Genomic DNA, 23,814 nt, shown 5'->3' on the forward strand with positions numbered 1-23,814 from the left:
CATGTGGACAATCCTATGAGGTAAGTAATAAAAGCATTATGGTTCCCATTTTACAGATGAGGACACACACATTAGTAGAAAGATAGTTTTCACAATCCCAAATGAACTAGGCCAAACCCAGTTGTTCTTACAGACACAAATCTCCCTTTGACCTCACTTAGAAGCCTATGCCAAGTGTGAGCAGAGGTATGGGTACAGAATCCAACCCTTGAGTTAGTTAGTGAAATTATTTATTTTATTATGCTTTATTATATTTTACACATGCAAGAACTCCTCTGTGGGAGAGGTGAGTGACTATCCCCCACTGAAAAGGCTAGGCCAACATCACCAGAACTTGAATCCAGGTCCAAGTGAAATCAAAAGTGTTCACCTCTAAGAATTTGGAATTCTAATAACTAAAAAAAGTAATTAATGTTTGTACCTTGAAAAATACTGATTGATGTTTGCACCTCTAAATTAATGTTAGGCTATAATATCACCACATAATTTTATTAAGATTTCTTTACCACTTTGAAGAAACTGTTAGAATTAAGCTACTCAATATCCTAAAAGAATGCTGATAGGCATTCTCGTAAGTGCAGCTTCCATTCTGTGTTTGTATAGTTCTCCCATCTCTCTGATAGTCCCCTATCCCACATTTACACACACACACACACACACACACACACACACACCCTTTGAAGTAGAGAACTTTGGCCCAACAGTTCTGTCTGGAATGTCAACAGATTGTTAGGAGACCAACACTGAGATCTTCATCATGGTTTCCAGGTCCTACATGGTCCGATTTCTCAGCTTTATGCTTGTGCTTCACCAGTCTCTGGCCACAGGTATGTTGGAGGATATATATATATTTATTACTAACAAACTTTTTCTTTCTCTGCTTGCCATATAATGATTGAATGGAGAGTCCACCATGAGGAGCAAATTCTGGGCGTCCGTCCCTCAGCACCTTCCAAAAGTTAATCTTTATTCTGTGTATTGATGTCAACCCACTAGGAATATTGGCTTACAGGAATGTGTATCCAAATGTACCCTCAAAGGAAAAACAAACAACTCCAAATGGTGTGCTTTTTTTTTCCTTTTAACTTTAAATGATGCTTTTAGTGGACTAGCAGGCATACCTGACATCTCTTTTAATTTGTGGAAACTTTTCAATGAGAAAACATAATAAACCTGCAACAACAATAACAAAAAGTCATCAATTCTAGTGCCTTTTTTTACATGTCATTTACTCCAAAACTGAGATGTCAGTCCTAAGCCACCAAACATATAACAAGGAATACAACCCTTGCTTTGCTCCTGATCTTTCATCACTAAATCTGGGAAGAAAACAAGATTCGTCGATTCTGAGTGACTAGCCATAGTCTCTCTGGCCTGGAAATAACCCAGCATACTTGATTTCTTGAGATGCTGGTTTTTGTTTTTCTTTAAATTTCATTAAGAGAAACTATAGGAATAATAACTCAATCTTAAGGTTTACAAAGCACTTTCTCTGTTTCTTGAGATAGTGGTTTTTGTTTTTCTTTAAATTTCATTAAGAGAAACTATAGGAATAATAATTCAACCTTAAGTTTACAAAGTACTTTCTCTGTAGTGACTAGATCTGTGATTTCATGGATGTAGGAAACTACCAGATGAGTAAAGTCCTACTACAATGCACATCAGCATTTTCTCTCCAATTCAGAGATTTAGAAAGCTGCCTGATGTCCTAAAGTTCAGTGACTCACCCAAAGTCCCAAAAGCCAGTATGTGGGAAAGACTTACATGAACTGACGCAAAGTGAAATGAGCAAAACCAGGAGAAGATTGTACACAGTAAAAGCAATACTGTATGATGATCAACTGTGAATGACAGCTATTCTCAGCAATACAATACAATACAATAAGAGCTAAGACAATTCCAAAGGACTCAGGATAAAAAATGCTATCCACCTCCAAAGAAAGAATTGATGGAGTCTGAATGCAAATCAAAGCATACTATTTTTCCCTTTCTGTATTTTTTCATGGGTTTTTTTTCCCCTTTGGGTCTGTGTCTTCTTTCACAACGTGACTAATATAAGAATGCGTTTTGCATGATTGCACATATATAACCTATACTAAATTACTTACTGTCTCAGGGAGGGAGGAGGTGAAGAAGGGAGAGAAAATTTAGAACTCAAAAAAAATTTTTAATGAATATGTAAAATTGTTTTTAAGTGTAGCTGGGGGAAAAAGAAAATATTACTTAAAAAAAAAAGCCAGTATGTGGAGAGAAGGGGAGACTTGAACCTACATCTTCCTGACTCTGAGACTAACTCTCTATCCACTCTGGTGCACTTTCTGACACACCTTTATTTTGTAGGTATGCTAACAGGTGATAAATGGAGCATTTATTTCCTGTGGTGAAGTTAATGCCTTAAATTCCACTTCCCTTGAAAACAGCAAACACCAAACCTTTCTCTGCTACATCTCCAATCACAGCATTCCTAGGTAGAAGCTATATTCAACCTGTCTTATCAAAGTTAGCAAGTTAATTAGTCAACAAGTATCTATCGATCATCTTCTCTTTGCTGAGCACTGAGCTGGGTGTTATAAGGGACAAAAAGTGTAGCACAAATAGCACTAGATGGGGTATCAGGTGGTTTGAGTTCTAGCCCAGGTCTTGAATAGAGTGACCTAAGGCAAGTTATTTCATTTACCTTTCTGTGCCTTTACTTCCTTGTCTGTAAAATTAGTGACTTCAACTTGATGATCTCTAAGATCGTCTCCTCCTCCTCTAATGACCTGTAATTCTATTTTTAAATAACATTTTATTTTTCCCAATGACATGTAAAGACAATTTTAGTATTCTTTTTTTTAACATTTTGATTTCCAAATTTTCTCCCTCCCTTTCTCCTCCCTGAGATGGCAAGCAGGTTATACATGTGCAATTATGCAAACCATATTAGACTATTAGAATGATCTATAACTCTGAAGAAGACTTTTGACCCTTTATCCTCAGAGAGCATTCAGTCTAGTTAGGAAGACCAGAGGAAAACACAATCTCATTCTACCATTATATGTCAGGAGGCATATGAATTAGCAAGAGAACTAGCAAGAGAGGCAATAAATTTTAATAAAAGTAGAGAGACTCTCTAGTACGCTTGACCAAATGATGCGCTTTCCTCTAAGAAACATCCCACCCGCGCCTCAAACAATTTTTCCAACTTTATCTCACATTGCTATGTCAACCGAAACAGTCAAAAACAACACAGCTTAGAGTTTAAGTTCATTTGCAAAATATTAGGGGCAGCTAGGTGGCACAGTGGATAGAGCACCAGCCTTGGAGTCAGGAGGATCTGAGTTCAAATCTGACCTCAGATACTTGAGACTTACTAGCTGTGTAACCCTGGGCAAGTCACTTGACCCCAATTGCCTCACTAAAAAAAAAAAAATTAGAGAATAAGATGGAAGATTATAAGAGCAAGAGTTAAATACAATACAGAAGATCTCTGCCAGTGTTTCTATTGCATAGGATAATGGCTTTAAAGCTTCAGGGTCATCAAGTGCAACCCTCTCAGTTTACAGATGAGGAAGTTGAGACCCAAAGGTGTAAATTGCCCAGGGTCACACAGGTAATAAGTGTCTGAGGCAGGATTCAAACTCAGGTCTTCCTGCTACCAAATCCAACATTCTATCCTTTATGCCATGATGAATAGTGCTTAGCATGATGCCTTAGACATCAGAATTATATAATCAATGTCTATTGATTGGTTGATTGAAAAGACTCTTAAAATTTAGGCCTTCATTTGTGGAGTTAGGCCCTGGCTACCCATGGGAACTTAAGAGTATTCTGCTAGAGTGATAAAGGGAGGTGAAAAGCAAACAAAGCCTTCTTTACAATTTTCTGAGGAAAGTTAACCCTTACCTCTTATCCTGAGTCAACACAGACCAAGCACGAACAAAACTGACATGAGTTGTACTCATGTAAAACACCAATGAATCTTTTGAGTATTTAGGAAGAGAACTATGACAATAATGTCTCATGTTTATATAGCTCTTTGGGGTTTGCATTTATATAGTGCTTTCCTCATGATAACCCTGTGAGACAGGGAATGTGAAGCAACTAAGTGATGTATGTAATGGATAAAGCACTGGACCTGGAGTCAGGAGGACCTAAGATCTAATCCAGCCTCAGACACTTACTAGCTGAGTGATTCTGAGCAAGTCACTTACCCTGTGTTTGCCTCAGTTAACTCAACTGTAAAATGGGGCTAATAATAGTACCTACTTCGCAGGGTTGTTGTAAGGCTCAAATGAAATAATATTTGCTTAGCACAGTGTAGGGCGCCATATAAATGCTTGTTCTCTTCTCCTTTTTTTTTGGAAAAATTTTTTAGAAATGAAGAAACTGAGGCTCAGAAAGGTCAAGTGACTCCCCCTATATCTTCAGTTTTTATTCATTCATTTCCTTAGCTTGCTCTCCCCTCTGATTGGAGAGCTGGAGGATGGAGTACCAAACTCCTCCAAATGCTTTCCTTTATAGAGGGTAGTAACTAGGCTTTGAGGTTCACTCTACTCTGCATCTACTGCCCTGCCTGGCTTTTTCAAACCCATGGAACAAGATGCCTCCATACTGGGTACCCCTGGAGTCTACACACATACATTCATACACACACACACACACACACACACACACACACTTTCTGCCCTGCTTTGTATATTATCTCCCCTGTTAGAATATAAGCTCCTGGAAGGCAGTCACTGTCTTTCTTTTTATTAATTGTATCCCCAGCACTTAGCACAGCACCTGGCACATAGTAGGTGCTTAATAAGTGTTTATTGGACTGGATTAAATTGAATTAAAAAATAATGATTATTGCTTATTATATACACCCTCAATAAATTTCTCCAGCACTTTGGTGTAATAAGGAGGCAAACCATTCATAGGATTTTTATCTCTCAGTCTTCCTAAATCAGGAGGAAGCCAACGATGTCTTGAAAAGAGGAAGAAGGGCTAACTCTTTCCTTGAAGAGTTGAGATCAGGCTCTCTGGAGAGAGAATGTATTGAAGAAAAATGTTCATTTGAGGAAGCCAGAGAAATTTTCAAGAGCAATGAAAGGACTGTAAGTAAATGGCCATTCTGCCTAAATTAGTTTATTTTTATGCTTTTTTTTTACTTTTCTCTTTTGTTTAGTTTAATTAAGACTTGTGTAAATGCCAGAAGTTGGTATTCAGGATGTTTTGATTATCATTTCAGACCTCCATGTCTAGATACCAGAAGGGAAAAGAACATTTAATATCTGTCTAGCTTAACTAACTCTGTCTTAGTGGTATCATTTTTTCTTCCCGAAGGATCACTGTATTTTACTTGGTCATAAATGGGAGTACATTTTGCTTTACCAAATGTGATCCTACACTGCAAGACCACAGACCCAAAAGAATAAATGTCACCAAAAGCAAGCACAAAGGATTCTGGGTATACATGAAAAATGAGTAAGATGCAATGGGGAGGAAATCATATATTTGTAACTCATAAGACCTTTCTCATTATGAGGGCAGTTAGAAGGAGCATATAGACAGAGGGCACAGGTGTGAGTTGAATATGAAGGGATGATATCTAAAAAATAAAATTAACGTGTGAGAGAGGAATGTACTGGGAGAAATAGAAAGGGAGAGGTAGAATGGGATAAATTATCTCACATAAAAGAGGCAAGAAAAAGCTTTTGCAGGGGAAGAGGTGGGAGAGGAAGGGGAGTGAACCTTACTCTCATTGGCTCAAGGAGGGGATAAATACACACTCAATTGGGTATAAAAATCTATCTTACTTACCCTACAGGAAAGTAGGAGGAGAAGGGGATAAGAGAGGGGGGGAGGGTGATAGAAGCGAGGGCAAATTGGGGGAGGGGAAGTCAGAAGCAAAACACTTTTAAGGAGTGACAGGGTGAAAGGAGAGAGAGAATAGAATAAACGGGGGAGGGAAATACAGTTAGCAATAGTAAGTGTGGAAAAAATTTTGAAGCAAGTTGCTCTGATAAAGGCCTCATTTCTCAAACATAGAGAACTGAATCAAATTTATAAAAATAAAAGCCATTCCCCAATTGATAAATGATCAAAAGATATGATCAGTCTTCAGATGAAGTAATCAGAGCTATCTATAGCCATATGAAAAAAAATACTCTAACTCACTATTGATGGGAGAAATGCAAATTAAAACAATTCTAAGATACTACCTCACACCTATTAGATTGTCTAATAGGACAGAAAAGGTAAATGACAAATGTTGGAGGGGACATGTGAAAAATGAGACTTTAATGCACTGTTGGTAGAATTGTGGATTCGTTCAACCATTCTGTAGAGCAATCTGGAACTATGCCCAAAGGGCTACAAAACCATGCATACCCTTCGACCTAGTAATACTAGTACTAAGTCTGTATCCCAAAAGAGATTTAAAAAAAAAAAAAGGAAAAGGACTTATATGTACAAAAATATTTTTAGCCACTCTTTTCTGAGGGGTAAAGAATTAGAAGTTGAGAGGATGCCCATCAATTGAGGAATGGCTGGACAAGTTGCGGTATGTGATTATGACGGAATATTATTGTACTATAAGAAATGATGAGCAGGATGCTCTCAGAAAAAAACTGGAAAGACTTTGATGAGAAGATACAAAGTGAAACGTACTGTGTACAAAGTAACAGCAACACTGTACAATGATCAACTATGAATAACCTAGCTATTGTCCATAATATAATGATCCAAGACAATTTTGAAGGACTTGTGATGAAAAATGCTACCCATCCCCCAAAGAAATAACTGTTGGTATCTGAATATCAGTTGAAGTGTACTTTTTTTACTCTATTTTTCTTGAGTTTTTTTTCTTGTCTATGTCTTCTTTCACAACATGATTATTATGAATATGTTTTGCATGACTACACATGTATAACCTATATGGAATTGTTTGCATTTTCAATGGGGAGGAAGAGAATTTGGAACTCAAAGTTTTAAAAATGAAGGTTAAAAATTGTTTTTATGTGTAACTGTGGAAAAATTAAATACTAAATAAAAGCTTTAAAAAGGATGAAATGGGGAGAAGTATTGACTTAGCAAAGGGGCCTGGGGTAACCAGAATTTTCCAGTCTTAGAAGTATATCAGCCCCAGGGGACTTCTCTTTGGGGGGAGAATTTTATGAGGAAATTAAATTCAAAGGAACTATTTTTGTCTACAGTTACATTTTCACCATCATTTACAATTTTTCAAGACTATTTTCTCCTTCCTTTTTCTGACAGACATATTTACATTTTAGAATGTACCTTTGTTCTTCAAGGAAAATGAACCTTTTCTTTGATGTTTGGTGGGGAGGGGAAGTAAGCCTGTGAGATCCAGTAGCAAGATGTGGTAGCACCACAATCAGTTAACTACAGAGTCCCCAAACTGGAAGATGGGTGAAAATGTTGGTAGTTCATTCAGCATTCTTAGAATTTGTCTTCCTTGGCCAAATTTCAGAAATCTTTCTTCCTGCTTGCTAGGAATATTAATAGTGATCTACAGTTTTGTATCCTTCTTGTAGTGGAAAAATAGGCTGTTTTTAAAGAGTGTTATATTTCTTAATAATACTTATGTAACTTATATAATAATAATACTTATATAACTAATATAACTTACATAACTAATAATACTTACATAACATGTTTATAATGGGTCAGCAGACTGTCTTGTAATTATTCTTTAATAAATATGTGAGAATCTCCTAAATGTTAGCATGCCATCATCTGCTAAATTACACCCAAAAACAGTCACGTTGATCTCTGGCATAATAAGCTTATGAAAAATTGTACTAAGAAATGTTTTCAAAGAAAATTATTAATTAACTAATTAGAAATCAATACTGTCTTGTTACTTGTTATCCTTATTAGGTTTGTTTCTTCATCAACTGTGCTTTATGCCATACCCAGTTGATTCATACATAAAGTGATTCTGTAAAGGAAGAAGTAGTTTCACTTTCTAGGTCTTTATGATATTAATCCTTTGCACATGTATAGTTCTTAATTTTTTTCAAACATTTTATATCTATGATTTCATTAGTAACTTTGCTATGCCTAGTTGACTCGGAGGAACTAGAACCAACAGTTGAAAGTTATTAGAAGGTAGATTTGTGTTCAATATGAGGGAAAATTTCCTAATAATTAGAACTATTACAAAATTGAATGAGCTGCTTGGTGTGATAGTGACCTCTCCATCACTAGAGAGGTTCAAAGAGGAGAGATTAGTCACTTATTTAAGGATATTATAAACAGAATTCATGCATTGGGCAGACACCAGACTGAATGACCTCTAAGATTCCTTCTGATTCCAGGATTCTGGAATTCTGTGATGCATTGAGTAATCCTATAGGATGAAGAGAGCAGGTATTTTTATTTCATAGGTGAGGCTGACAAAAATCAAATCATACGATGATGCAATGTCTCCCAGCTCCTTAGAGACAGAGTTAGGACTATCCAGCCCCTCCTTTTTCCATTTGTATATGTTGCCTCTTATGGCTATCAAGGATTCTGGGGAGGAGAATTCAATCCAATTTAATAAACCCCTATTAAGCATCCACTTTGTAGAGAGCACTATTCAGCCCTTCCTCCTTCCATTAGCATGTGTTGCCTTTAGTGGCCATCAAGGACTCCAGAAGAGAATTCAATTCAGTTTAATAAACCCTATTAAGCATCTACTTTGTAGAAAGCACTGTGTACTTAGCCCCTGTAGATATAAAGGTGAATAAGATTTAGTTCTTATTCTCAAGGGGATTACAATCTACTAGAGAAAGAAGATAAATTGTCCACTTAATCTCTGGGAAGCAATACACTTTCTCTACACACACACACACACACACACACACACACACACACACAGGTTTCCATCTCTCTGAGAGAGAAAAAAAGAATGAGTGTGTCAAAGATTATGCCTAAGTCTCTACGGCAGCCAATGTGAACAAGAACTCACTGTGTGAAAACAATGAATACTTAATATCCAGTGGACCTCTGCCTTACAAGGTATCTCCTCTTCTTTTCTCAGAAACAATTTTGGATTCAGTACAGTGGTAAGTTGGTCAACAGAATATCTTTGTAGCTCACCTCTTCATTTTACCTACAACCTCCTCCTCAACAAATTCTCTCATGCCCCCTGTTTCTACAGATGAGGACCAATGTGCTTCAAATCCCTGCCAGAATGGAGGAACCTGTGCTGATCAGTTCCAATCCTACGTCTGCTTCTGCCCTGTGGAGTTTGAGGGCAGGAACTGTGAAACAAGTCAGGCATTATTACCCTAAACCATTGACTGCTCTAGAGATGTACTATAGTATGCACTTCCTTCTTCACAGAGTATAAATACCGTCCCCTAGAATGTTGCTCTTAGAGAGTGACCACAATGAGACATGGGTAGGACACATACCCTAGTGGCCCCTGCCAGACCGGATAGGAATTTCCTCTTCTGAGATGCTATTAGAACAAACAATTGTTCCCCATTTGTTCTGTCAAAACAATGTGGTATAGTAGAAAGAGGCTTTGACTTAAGAGCCAGGTGAGACTTGGGTTTGAATCTTTTAACTAAATGGATGACAATAGCTATATGATTTAACCCCTCTAAGCCTCAATTTCCTCATCTGTTAAATAGGGAAATTAATAACTCTCCTACCTACCCCAAAGTTTGGTTATAAGGATCAAATTAGGCATCTAAAGTACTATATAAACATCAGCTATTGTTATTAATAATATTATTATTATCATCAAGAGAAGGGGACATTATTATAGAACAACTTCATTGATCTGGATCTCACTTATCTAGGTCTCTGATATATCTGATTCATTTTTCTATACAGTTATCCCTTCCACATTAAGGGGGAATAGGGTATAGCACATATATACCACCTCTCCCCACCGTTGGATCTGGAAAATCCACATAAAAATTTTTGGCTCTCCCTTTGTACCAGAGAAGAAATCTAAATTTTTTCTTTTTCTTTTATGGAGTGTTTAAGGTACCTTATTATAAAATTTGGGGTAAGTATTTGGTCATAGGTTCTATGTCATCTGGTAGCCTTCATTAGTCTGCAAAACTCCCCAAAATTCCCATTTAATTTCTTATGCCGACCAGCAATATAGCGAAACTGCTACAGGGAAAGTCATGATGTGGAAGGGATAATTGTATAGGCTATTTTTGCACTAAGAAGTCTCTGGAATCCTTCGGTCAAACTAGAACATTCAGGGAACCATCTGCCTGTTGGAGAGGTTCTTGTGTGTAAGCTGTGCTCCCAGTGAGCTGGCTCCTCACCATCGAACTGTGCTCTCATGCTAGGGAACTATTTTGAGCTCTCTCTAGTCATCTTAATACTCATGTGTCCAGATCTTGCCTGGGTCTTATCAATCCAGATAGATGTAGGTTGCAAGTGTGTTTGTAAATATTTAACAACCACCTGGGTTTGTTGGAGGGGATGGGGTAGGGAAAACATATGGAGGACATACTTTAAGTGAGCTAAGTTTATTTTGCATTATTAACATTTTATCCATTACTTTCTTAAGTCTAAACAAACAGAATAAATCAAGTCCTGATGAGTAACCTTCACTGGTTTCTGAGATATAAATGCTCACAATGAAAATTTAACAACCAGCTCTTGCCAGCTGCTATGAACTGGCTCCAGCATATCCCTGGTTGTAGTCAGCATATTCTCTAGGATAACAACAGTGAACCAGCTCCCTAAAGGGAAATCCATGTTCCCTTTGCCACAAAAGATTTAGAAGTGACCAAGACTGGCTCTCCTTGATCCAAAGTAGTGTGCTGAACTCACATATTCCCTTCATGTTCTCAGGCAAAAATAGCTTGCTCATCTGCAAAGCTGACAACCGTGGCTGTCACCAGTACTGCACTGATAACCCTAACACCACACACCACTGCTATTGTGATCAGGGCTATGCTCTGGCCCCAGATGGAGTATCCTGCAATCCAGTAGGTATGAATCCACTTTCAGTCTCACCAGAAACTCCTCCTCAGAGAATTGTTTCTGCCTAGCATCTGTTCACTAAGTTACATTCCTCTTATGAGCAGGCCATTCACCACAGTCTTTCTTTCTGCTAGAACACAGGAATGACCAATGGGCTTTGGGGCTGAAAATCTGAAAGGGAGTTAAAACTGTCAACAGACTGCAGGTGATTTTAGAGAGTTGCCTAGGGATATTGAGCTATTAAGTGACTTGCTCAGGGTCACACAGTCACTGTGTGTCACAGACAAGATTTGAATCCAGGACCTTCTGACTCTGAAGCTGACCCATCTCCCAGTTTTTCATTACTTGGCTTTTGTCTTGCCTGAAGTTTGGGACTTAGGATGACTAGACTTTTGAGGTTGGTAAATACCAACAGCTGTCATACCTTCTTGATGTCTGACCCATACTATCACCATAGGGAGCCCAGCTCCCTGAGCATTCTTCTGCTGTGTTAAGTCAATTCCCCACTTATTGTGATGCTATGAGAGCTCCCACTTGTCAGAACATCAACCAGGCTTTAAGTGATCTGCCTTTTGTCTCCTCTCCCCCAAAGAAAAAGAGGAAGGGATTCAGTTCAGTAGAGCTAGGACTCAGAAGGACCAAGGGCTACTACTAAAAGTCAGCACTCAGGTGGCAAAGTGAATAGTGTTGGACTTGGCATCAGGAAGACCTGAGTTCAAATTCTGCCACAGATTATTTACTAGCTGAGTGACCCAGAGCAAGACACTTAACCTCTCCCAGCTTCAGTTTCCTCATCTGCAAAATTAGGGTAAAAATAGCACCTAGTTTACAGGGCTGCAGTGAGGATCAAATGTGAATATGTGTATGTATGTATGTGTGTTTGTGTGTGTGTGTGTGTACATATATATATATATACACACATATATATATATATCTTTGCTTTGCAAACCTTAAAATGCTAACTATAAGTGGTATTATATTTTGCTATAAATATTTATGACATGCTATAAATAATTAGAATTACTATTTCAACTACATTGTAGATTAAGTTGGCATTTTGGTAGATTAAATTTGGCTAGCCTCCACATCTAACATTGTATTTAAGGGGAAAAGTATGGTCTAAGTTCCAAGCAAAAGGTTTGGAACACAAATCACTCAAAGACTTTCACTGATGAGATGAAAGGACAAACCAATCCATCAAAACAGCAAAATAATTTTATTACACTACTGATTATATGTATCAAGTATTATTCAATTCTCAGATTGCTGCATAATTTAAAAACAACTTTTTACCAAAGTTTCAAGCATCGCTTTTTCAGAAAAAGGAACAGTTTTCCTAGGGAAAAAAATGCCAGGATCCAGACTCAGGGATTAGAGAGTAGAACCCTGCCCATTCATCCCTTACTGGTTTCTTTACTCCACCTCCCACGCCTGGTTTGGTTCTATTGAAAAATTCAACTGTAATCCCAATACATTTCTACCAGCATTGTGCCTGTTAAAGCTATCAGAACACAGCCAACTTTAGTATCAGGAGGATGGCTCCAACAGGAGTGATACCATAGGAATGGCTCTATTTCTTTCCCCTCCTCCCTCCACAAATCCTTGGTGCTATTACCTGTTGCCCTTTCCTCAAGCACAATGGAGGAAATATCTCTCTCCTTCTGCTCCCCTACGGTTCTACTTGCCACCCCGGTAAAATAAAACCAAAATATCCCTCCTTGGCCACCATTTCCCTATATATGTTGTTTCCTTCATTACAATATAAGAGCCTTGAGGGCAAGGACTATCTTCACTTTTGTATTTGTAACCCCAGCCTTAATATAGTTAGGACATAATGAACACTTTTCATTCATTCATTCTATTAGATGGGGGAAAAATCAGTGATGACCTGTACTTCCAGATTCAGAGGTGTAAGTTGAGGAGTTCAAGGTATCAAAACAGCAAATAAAAATGTTCCTTAATTCTTTTTGCTTATAGTACTTAACTACATGCGACTGATAGGTGGACAGTGGATAGACTGCCAAGCCTGGAGTCAGGAAGACTCCTCTTCCTGAATTCAAATCCAGCCTCAGACAATTACAAGTTGTGTAACCCTGGGCAAGTCACTTAACCCTGTTTGCCTCAGTTTCCTCATCTGTAAAATGAGCTGGAGGAAATGGTAAACCTCTCCAGTATCTTTGCCAAGAAGACCCCCAAAAGAGGTCACAGAGTCAGACACAGCTGAACACTACTGAACAACAGCAACAAATGTGACCTTGGGCAAATCACAACCTCACTGGGTTTCAATTTCCTCATCTTTAAAACGAAGGGCTAGGACTAGTTTCCTTCCAGCTATAGTCAGATTCATTACCACAGGAAGGGAAGTGCTGAGATTTGAATTCAGGGTTATGCAGTTTCTGAGCAGTGCAGCCAGGATGGAACATTATCAACTGGCTCTAAATTCACTGCTCTTTCCGCTATTGCCTCTTGTCAATACAGTATGTGACATCCTAGTCCCCTGTTCCTTATGATTAAACTGCTAATTTGTTCTTGGTTCATGTTCCATTCAGTTGACTATCCCTGTGGGAGAATACCAATCTTGGAAAAGAGAAATGGAAGTATTCCAGAAGGCAGAATTGTAGGTGGTTATACATGCCCTAAAGGAGAATGTCCATGGCAGGTAAATTCAAGATTTGTTCCATGATCTGGTACATCATTCCTCACTGCAAGCCTTTTCTAATAGATTCCCTGATGTTGGATTAATCAAGGCTTTCTTATGTAGAGTAAATAAATTCCCTTCTCCATCATTCTAACTTTTATTCCCACTCACAAGCCAAAACACACTTGCCTACATCATTTCCATATTAACTGGGAATTTTCTGTTCTATATCTATTTCTCTTCTTCTACCTTTGTTAACTATATTCTTTATGCTCAGGCCTATGATTCTAAGGCCTACGATAAAGTGAGGCATTTCATCCAGGGATGAGTCATTCAATCAAATGCCCAACATTCATTTGAGTACCTATTACATGGACAGCTAAGTGTCTAAAGTGTTTTTCTTAGATTCAAGAAGATTTTAGTTCAAATTTGGCTTCATATACTTACTAGCTGTGTGATCCTGGGCAAGTCACTTAGTTTCTGTTGGCCTCAGATTCTTCATTTATAAAAAGGGAATAATAATAGTACCAGGGCTGTTGTGAGGATAAAATCAAATAATATTCATAAAGTTCATGGATTTGGCTCAAGAGGGAATAACACACTCAACTGGATAAAGAAATCTATCTCACCCTATAGGGAAATAGAAGGGGAAGGGAAAAAGAAAAGGGAGGGGCTGATAGAAGGGAGGGTAGATTGAGGGAGGCAGTAGTCCAATACAAAACATTGGTGAGAAGGGACAGGGTGAAAGGGGAGAGAGAGAGAAAGTACAAATGGGGAAAATAGGCTGAAGGGAAATGCACAGTAATCATAATTGTGAATATGAGTGGGATGAACTCTCCCATAAAATGGAAGCAGATAGAGAGGATTAAAAACCAGAATCCTACTGGTTATTTTGTTGTTTACAAGAAACAGGCTGTAGCAGAATCTGTTGTGCTTCAGCTGAAGTAAAAAAAAGCAGGGGTAGCAATAATGATCTCAGACAAAGCAAAAGCAAAAATAGATCTAATTAAAAGAGACGTGAAAGGAAAAGACACCTTGCTAAAAGGTACCACAGACAATGAAGTAATATCAATACTAAGCATATGTGAACCAAGTGGTATAGCATCCCACTCATTTAATTTTTCATCTATCTTTCCATAGCCCTTTATTACATTTATTTTTTATTGCATCATGATCTGAAAAGGATGCATTTGATATTTCTGCCTTTTTACATTGGATTTTGAGGGTTTTATGCCCTAATACATGGTCAATTTTTGTGTAGGTGCCATATACTGCTGAGAAAAAGGTATATTCCTTCCTTTCCCCATTCAATTTTCTCCAGATGTCTATCATATCTAACTTTTCTAAAATTCTATTCACCTTAACTTCTTTGTTTATTTTGTAGTTAGATTTATCTAGTTCAGAGAAGGGGAGGTTGAAGTCCCCCACTAGTATAGTTTGCTGTCTATTTCTTCCAGTAACTCACTTAACTTCTCTAAGAAGTTGTCTCTGACATGATCCTCCATCTCACTTGAAATGAAAGCTCTCCATAGCTAGCCAGTCATCATGGGCTTCCTTTCCTTCACAGTCTGCTTTTATTATTTATTTATTATTTATTATTTATTTTTTTTCTAGAAGACCATTCTTTAATTCTGAGAAACATCTACTGCTTGTAGCAGGGCTGCTGCCAAATTAAGGCATATTGTACAGAATTTGGACCAAAATAGAGATTGGGGGAAGGCCATATCAAGCCCCAATCTTTCCATTTTAAAAAAAACTAATAAACTCAAAGAGCAATCTAGAGGTTCCCAGGTAAGGAGAAATAATACATCTTTTCAAAAAAAATTTTTTTTGCTCTTTGAACAGGTTCTGATATTGGTGAAAAATGAATTGCTATGTGGTGGTACTCTGCTTACCAATACGTGGGTTGTCTCTGCTGCTCACTGCTTTGATAAATTATTTCACCATTTATGGGGAAGCCTGATGGTCATACTCGGTAGGTATTTCCATCATTTTCCTTAGATCTGTGTTTAAAATATTAAATTACAATTAATTTTTAGTTTGCTGTAACAAATAGGATTGTGTCCATAATTCACTTTTAGTGATAATTTTCATAATGACATTTGCTTTATGAACATATGGATCAGGTAGTAGAACTGTCCATCTCTTGTTGGCTTCATTAGGTATTGGGGAGATAGGATTAGAAGTGGAATCAGTATGGTTATGGTTATCAACAATAATACTTTTAATTTTCCTGACACAATTAACTATACACAAAGAATATCACATCTACCATTGCGTCCCTTAAACAAAGTAGATGAGGAGTAGTAATAGCCCTATTTTATAGATAGGGAATGAGATGCCTGGAATTTATATGAAGTTTCCCCCTCAGTGTTCTATGCAACACCAGGACCAGATCTCTGATCAATACCACTAAGAAGTGAACTAAGTTTGTTCAGTGACAAAGGACATTCAGCATTAAGTGGGTTAAAGTACAAGCAATAGGATCAGATCCAAGATGCCTGAGGTAGAGCATCCAAGGATACTAGGCCAGGAGACTAGGTCAGGATGTCAGAGAACAGCAGGCAAGGCAGTGTTGCAGGAAAGCCAGAGGCTCTGGTTGCTTTAATACTAACCTGAAGTTGCTTGGAAACTGATATTGCAGATATCATTGCAATGTCAGCCCCTATAGGGACTTCTAGGATTTAAAGGGTCAGATGACAACTCACTGAAAGTAGGCCCCTCTAGCAGCTAGGTGGTGCAGTGGATAGAGTGCTGGGTCTGGAATCAGGAAGATTCATCTTGAGTTCAAATCTAGCCTCAGATATTTATTACCTATGTGACTCTGGGCAAGTCACTTAATTCTGTTTGCCTTAGTTTCCTCATCTGTAAAATGAACTGGAGGAGGAAATGGCAAACCACTCCAGTACCTTTGCCAAGAAAACCCCAAATGGGGTAATAAAGAATAGGACGCAACTGAAAACAATTCAACAGCTATCCATGTGCAGTCATGCAAAGCATATCCATATTAGTCTTGTTGCAAAAGAAAACACAGACCGAAAGGGAAAAAAAGTAAAATTAAGAATGTTTTTAAGTACGCTTCAATCAGCATTAAGACTCCATCAGTTCTTTACCTGGAAGTGAGTAACATTTTTCATTATAAGTCCTTTGGAATTATCTTAGATCATTAAATTGTTGAGAAGAACTAAGTCATTCACGGTTGATCATTGTACAATATTCCTGTTATTGTATACAATGTTCTCCTGGTTCTGTTCACTTCCCTTTGCATCAGTTCATCTAAGTCTCGCCAGGTTTTTCTAAAAAAATATCCTGCTTGTTATTTCTCATATATAGCACAATAGTACATAATAAACTTTCAATAGAGGAGTAAAAAGATTTACTCCCTTAAGAATAAATTTCCTTCCTTTTTGCTGCTAATAGAACCTTGAAAGCCATTTGGGCAAAAAATGTATACAAATGGGCAGACCAATAGCAGAGCCACCACCTATATGACTCCAGAGCTACTTAAAGATGCTATCTGTCCCCAAAAATTTCTGTGAGTTTTCCTTTCCTCCTACCTAGCCTTAATTTAATTAGATTAAGAAAGCATTGCCTCCCAAAGGCTACCACTAAAGTGTATACATATAATATGTATGCATATGTGTGTATACACACCAATATATATGCATATATAGGTACATTTATTTTTATATGTACATGCACATATATAACTTATATATATAATTTTATGTATTTATATATGTATGTGTGTATATATATGCATATGTATATGTTATATGCACATATAATATAAATATGTATATATGCATATATTATAAACTTATAAATGTGTATAAAAATTATACAAATAAAATCCTGTTAGCACAGATTGGCTCATTAGATTACCTAATTGATAGCTTAGCAATTAAAGCAAACAGAGGAAGAGGTAAAGAAAGAGGCATGAAGAAAGACTTGAAGACAAAATTTGTCTACTTCACATGTAAAGAGTGAGCCAAGTGGGTTTTGTAATTCTTGACTTCTCAGTTGGGGGAGAGGCGATTGGCAGAGGGACAAAATCTAGTACTGAAAATAAAAGAAAGTGATACTGATCTTTTTTTTTTAAAGAGCGCACCAAAATTCCCCTCTGTACTTCGGACTGACTGTAACTGCATATAAAAAGGCCCAGAATACAGTTAGGCAAATAGAAAAGATATTCTACTGGGCAAATATGATATGTACATATATAAGTAAAGGGTCAGGTAGATAGGGAACAGACTTGTGATTTCTTTGGGTTAGTGAGGACCTCCTTTGGTCAGTATAGGTCAGCACTTCTCTGCAGACTTAGAGTCTTAGAGAGCTGCCTAGAACACTGAGATGTCCAGTGACTTGTTCTGAATCACACAGTCAGTCCATATCTGAGGCAGGACATGAACCCAGGTCTTCCTGGCTCCAGCTACCTCTCTCTCCAGTATACCACACTGCCTCTGAGCATATATAATTCTATGCAAAATATATACAAATCCAATTCAACAAGCATTTTTAAGTAATATTTTATTTTTTCCAATTTTATGTAAAGACAATTTTAACATTCATTTTTATAAAATTTTGAATTTCAAATTTTTCTTCTTCCTTTCCCTCCCTTCTCCCTAAAATCATAAGCAATTTGATATAGGTTATATATGTGCAATCATGTAAAGCATTTACATATTAGTCATTCAACAAGCATTTTTAAAATGCTTCCTTTGTTCTGGAAGTAAATACAAAATGATTTGGGGGGGAGGGGATTTCATTGACTTAATTCACATAAAGATGTCTGCAACCTTCTCCCTGAAGAGAATATACAAATTACTTCTAATGTCTTGAGAAGAGTCCTTTACAACTCAACCACCGTCTAAAGCCCATGCAAGTAAGGAAATGTGTCAAGCTATAGAAATACTGACCTTTAGGCAGAGAAACTCATAAAGATGCTACATAGGTCACTTAATTCCCTCCCAGGTGAGCATGAAATAGACAAAGAAGAAGGGACAGAACAAAAGAGCCCAGTTGCTGAAGTCATTATTCATGAGCGGTACATTCGATCGAAAATCAACCATGATATCGCCCTGATGCGTCTACAAAAGCCCATAAACTTCACAGACTACGTGGTGCCCCTCTGCTTGCCTGAGAGGAGATTCTCTGAGGACCATCTGGCCGATGTCAGGTTTTCCTCAGTGAGTGGCTGGGGCCAGCTCCTGGACAGGGGGGCCACCTCTTTAGAGCTCATGATAATTGAGGTGCCCCGGTTAAAGACCCAGGACTGTCTCCAGCAAATAAAGAGAACTTCCCGATCGCCTGAAATTACTGAGAACATGTTCTGTGCAGGCTTCCTGAATGGAACAAAAGATTCCTGCAAGGGGGACAGTGGAGGGCCCCATGCCACCAAGTACATGGGCACGTGGTATCTAACTGGGATTGTCAGCTGGGGGGAAGGTTGTGCATCTGTGGGCCACTATGGGGTTTACACAAGGGTCTCCAAATATATTGACTGGCTGAATAAACACATAAATCCCTAAGTCTTCCTTTTCAATTAGTTGACACAAATTCAGTCCTACTGTAATGGCTACTAAAAAGGTATCTTCAGTATCTTTGGCATTACCTTGCCTAGAATAAAGTACCTACTGTTTGAAATCATTCTTTGCAACAAATCCAATTGTATTATTGTGTGTGTGTGTGTGTGTGTGTGTGTGTGTGTGTGTGTGTGTGTGTTACCATAGAACTTTGTCCTGATTAGGAATGGTGACTTGGGATTCTTAGGACTGGGTTTGGCACTTAATATCACAGCCACAAACCAGAAAAGCTTGAGACCCCATGCTCTGGTTAAACTTTTCTGTTAAATGTATGGTTGTCAGTAAAACATAAGGTTGAGATCACCAGGGTGAGTTTTATCCATGACTATGCACAGAGAAAGGGTTGTACTGACAAAACACAACTGCCTAATTATAGGCTGACTTTCTATTAGTACTTGCAAAGCTGGATTACCAATCAATAAACATTTATTTACTTAAACACAAGAAAGAATTAAAACATAAATAAAACATAAAATAAAAAACGTAAAAGCTATGATAAAATAAAAACATAAATGAAACATATTTATTTATTGTATTTTATAATACCACGTTTCTGATAAACCTGTGAATAGGGAACTGTGGAGTAAAGGAACTTGTCAGGAAATGAGGCAACTTGAGACACATTTGCTATACACATCCTGTATAGCAAGACTTCAATAGAGAATACCACAGGAAGAGTCAGAGGAGCTGTACCTCCCTTTCTTAGAGTTAGATTGTCACTGAAAATTATGTGCAAAATTCTAAATAGAGGCAGAAATAAGGTGTGGTTACCAGGGCTTCAGTTCAAGGCACCAAAATTTAGAGATGCAAAAATTTAATGCACTCTTTCAGTAGAGGAGGAATAAATAAACTTCATACTTAGTTAGCAACAATAACTAGTTAAAATAGAAAGAAACCAGATTTTCCATATGGAAGATACTATAATAATTAATTCCTCCTCCTGAATTGGTATTAATTGATTATTTTCACATCATCTATTAAAAAGACTCTTATGCTACTGGTCCAAGGACAAAATGGCCAAACTTCAGGCAAGGAAGACATTTATTAGTAGCCTAAGAGTTAGTTGCCTATAATCACACTTCCTGAAGTCATAACAAATCTTGTATGTGAGATAACACTTAGAAAGGAACAGCCCTACTTATTAAGACCAACCACTATGATCCTACTAAAATAAGATGCAAAAAAGCAAGACCTTTGTCCTGCTTAGGAATAATGACTCAGGATTCTTAGGACTGGGTATGACACTCACTGTCACAGCCACAAACCAGAATAGCTTGAGACTTCATTCTCTGGTTAAACTTTTGTGCTAATTGTGTGGTTCCCAAAAAGTTGAGATCCCAGTGTAAGCTTTATCCAAGAATAACCATGGTAAAGGGGGTGTCTCTGGGGAGCCTCTACTTATCTGTCTTTGGACTGTAGCAGTAGACAAGGCAAAAAGAAGAACCCATTCAGATAGTTACCATTATCGCAGGAGTAAGAAGAAGCTAGATAATACACTGGACAAAGATCTGAGACTAGAATCAGAAGACCTGAGTTCAAATCCAGCCTGGACAAATCATTTAACCTCTGCCTACCTCAGTTTCCTTAACTGTCAGTCAATTAACATTTATTAAGTGCCTACTTTCTGCTAAGCACTGGAGATACCAAAAGAGGCCAAAGATAGTCCCTATCCTCATGGAGCTCACAATCTAATGAGGAAAACAAGTAAACGAATATTTATAAACCAGCTATAGACAAAACAAACAGGGGGAAAAAATAACAGAAGAAAGGCATTGGAATTAAGAGGGGTTAGAAAAGGCTTCCTATAGAAGATGGAATTTTAGTTGTGATTTGAAGGAAGCCAGGGAAGTCATTAGATGGAGATGAGTGCATAGTGGTAAGTAACATGTAAGAAGACTAGAAAGTGAAGGGGAGGGGAGGGTCAGTAGCTTACGAAGGGCTTTGAATGCCAAACAACGGATTTTGTTATTTGATACTGGAGAGAATAGGGAGTCATTGGACCTTATTAATTTGGGGTGGGGGTGACTTGGTAAAACCTACAGTTTAGGAAAATCACTTTGGTGACTGAATGGAGGATGAATTGGAATGAAGAAACAACATGCAAAGAACAGGGTCCATTAGATGGAAGAATGGATAGATGGTTGGAAATATACATTACGTGTATGTGTGTGTGTGTGTGTGTGTGTGTGTGTGTGTGTGTAAATATATACAGAGAGAGACAGAGAGAGAGACAGGCAGACAGACAGAAACAGAGAGATAGAGACAGAGGGAGAGAGTATAAGCTAACCTCAGATAAAAGGAACATAGAGGGGTTGCTAGGTGGCACAGTGAATAGAGCATTAGCCCTGGACATAGGAGATCCTGAATTCAAATCCAGCCTCAGACACATAACACTCACTAGCTGTGTGACGCTGGGCAAGTTGCTTAACTCCAATTGCCTCACCAAAAAAAAAAAAATGGAACAGGAAATAGGAAGAGGAGAGAAATCTTCCTATAGAAGGTGGTCTTTTTTTCCCCCACATTAGTCGTGTTATAAAGAAGAATTAGAACCAATGAGAGGAGCCCAGAAGGTGGTCTTAAAGGAAGTTAGGGAAGCTAGGTGTCAGAGATGAAGAGGAAGAGCATTTCTAGGCATGTGGATAACCAATGAAAATACAGAGAGTTGGAAGATCACATTGTGTGTGAGCCAGTAGGCCACTACAGAGTGTGGAAGGGAATAAAATGTGAGAAGACTGGAAAGATGGGAAGGGGTCAGGTTGTAAAAAACTTTAAATGCCAAACAAAGGATTTTATATTTGATCCTGGAAGTAATAGGGAGCCATAGGAGTTTATCAAGTAAGGGGATGAGGTGTTCAGACCTGTGCTTTAGGAAAATCACTTTGGCACCTTAGAGGAGGATAGACTGGAAGAGAAACTTGAGGCAAGAAGAATATAGCTTCCAGGAACAGGGAGCTGAGAGAGTACCTCCCTCATCTGACCTCATTTGGAGTGTTGTGTTTGTTGTTGTTTAAGAAAGAGTAAATTTAAAAAAAAAAAGAGTAAATTAGAGTGTCCAGAAGAGATTAATCAGTATCATAAAGATCCTTCAGTCATTGATATATGAAAATCACTTGAAGGAACTGGGCTTGTTTAGCCTGTAATAGAGAAGACTTGAGGTGGGGTGGGAGGACACGAAAGCTGCTTCAGGTATGCAATAGGGCAGTTACATGAAGAAGGGATTAGACTTGCTGTATTTGGCCTCAGAAACAGGTGGAAGCTAATTTAGGTTTGAGGTTTGCTGGGGGAAAAAACCTTCTTAAAACTTAGAGCTGTCTAAAAGAGGAATGATCTGTCTCAAAAGGCAGTAGGTTCTCTCTCCTTCCAAGTCTTCAATCAGAGGTTGGATGACCACTTGTTAGATATGTTTTGATAGGGATTCCTTTCATGTATGGATTGGACTAGCTGGCTAGGGTCCCTTCCAACCCTCAAATTCTGTGATTTGCTATGAATTTAAAGGGTCTCTGATATTTTTTCTAAATTATCACAATACTTAATTATTCAGGTCAAGCAAACAGGTAGGTATTAAGTGCCTCCTATTCCTCAAAGAGATAAAAAATGAAAGAATTCATATGCACAAAAGGATTTATATCACCTCTTTTCATAGTAGCCCCAAACTGGAAATTAAGTGGAGAATGACTAAATAAATTACAGTACATGAATGAAGTATTATTGCACCATAAGAAATGAGAAAAAGAACAGTTTCAGAAGAAACAGATCTGCTTTAATAAAAGGAGTTTCCTCACCCAAAGTTTCCTATACCATGAAATCATAGATACTGGGGCTTCCTTTCGAGTTGACAGAACTATTAATGACTATTACTTGAATTTGGACAGTCAATAAGTTCCAAATCTATTTTATTATATATTATATTGACCCATATATCTCTATCTTGTGCACAAGAATAACTTGAGGTACTTTATTAAATACTTGGCTAAAATATAGGTAAATAATAATAATAATAGGTAGCATTTAAATAACACCTTAAGGTCTGAAAAGTGCTTTATATATGTTATCTCATTTTACCCTCACAACAACCTCAAAAGGAAGATGCTATTAATATCCCCATTTAACAGATGAGGAGACTGAGGCAGACAGTGGTTAAGGGACCCAGGGTTACACACTTAGTAAGTGTCTGAGGATGGATTCGAACTAAAGACTAAGATCCACTACTCTACTGCACCACCTTGCTGCCCAGTAAGTTTGCCTAGGTAAATTGTCAACATTTTCCATACTTACTGGTTTAGTAACCCTGAGTGGGGGGGGGGGGAGGGAATGGAATAATAATGTCAGTCTGGTATTCTTAATAAAGTCAGGCTTGGAGCTCAAATTTGCAATTGCATGTCTTCTACTATAGTCACCCCACCTTGACTCTTGCACCCCTCCTAGTTGTTTCAATGAGACCCTCCACCTAACCTTGAGTCCTGGGAAATGGGGACTGCCACACTCAGTCTTTTAGGGCACCTCAGTACAGGGAGAGGGGTGCTTTAATTGAACTCATATGATCAGACACTTAAGAGCTTAATAACTGTGTGAGCTTGGTAAATTTTGTTTCACAGCTATGAAACCCAGTTTCATCTGTTGCCTAGGAATTCTCCTATCTACTCCAATTACCTC

The 23,814-nt window shown here is 37.9% G+C and overlaps 1 protein-coding gene across 2 annotated transcripts; it reads left to right on the plus strand.

Moving 5' to 3' along the window:
- The first annotated feature begins 707 nt into the window (after positions 1–707).
- On the plus strand, positions 708–19,225 carry LOC114046295 (coagulation factor VII-like). Of its 2 annotated transcripts, XM_027866597.1 has the most exons (8): positions 708–827; positions 4,924–5,084; positions 9,020–9,044; positions 9,140–9,253; positions 10,807–10,947; positions 13,488–13,597; positions 15,422–15,551; positions 18,551–19,225. In XM_027866597.1, exons 1-8 carry the CDS (start codon positions 758–760, stop codon positions 19,105–19,107), a joined length of 1,308 nt encoding a protein of 435 aa, XP_027722398.1. In that variant the 5' UTR covers positions 708–757; the 3' UTR covers positions 19,108–19,225. The 2 variants fall into 2 exon arrangements, with proteins under 2 accessions (XP_027722398.1, XP_027722399.1); XM_027866598.1 differs by lacking the exon at positions 708–827 and having other exon boundaries at positions 5,002–5,084; positions 9,140–9,302.
- The last annotated feature ends 4,589 nt before the right edge of the window (positions 19,226–23,814 follow it).

The sequence above is a fragment of the Vombatus ursinus genome, unplaced genomic scaffold (assembly GCF_900497805.2).
Source record: "Vombatus ursinus unplaced genomic scaffold, bare-nosed wombat genome assembly UNPS02014781.1, whole genome shotgun sequence".
In the NCBI taxonomy this organism is placed as follows: domain Eukaryota; kingdom Metazoa; phylum Chordata; class Mammalia; order Diprotodontia; family Vombatidae; genus Vombatus; species Vombatus ursinus.

Bases quoted from the DNA above. Each gene is read 5' to 3' on its own strand.
- LOC114046295 (XM_027866597.1), top strand. From the start codon at position 758: ATGGTTTCCAGGTCCTACATGGTCCGATTTCTCAGCTTTATGCTTGTG. The intron at 9,254-10,806 runs GTCAGGCATTAT...TCATGTTCTCAG, and splicing joins GGGCAGGAACTGTGAAACAA to GCAAAAATAGCTTGCTCATC. The intron at 10,948-13,487 runs GTATGAATCCAC...TGTTCCATTCAG, and splicing joins AGTATCCTGCAATCCAGTAG to TTGACTATCCCTGTGGGAGA.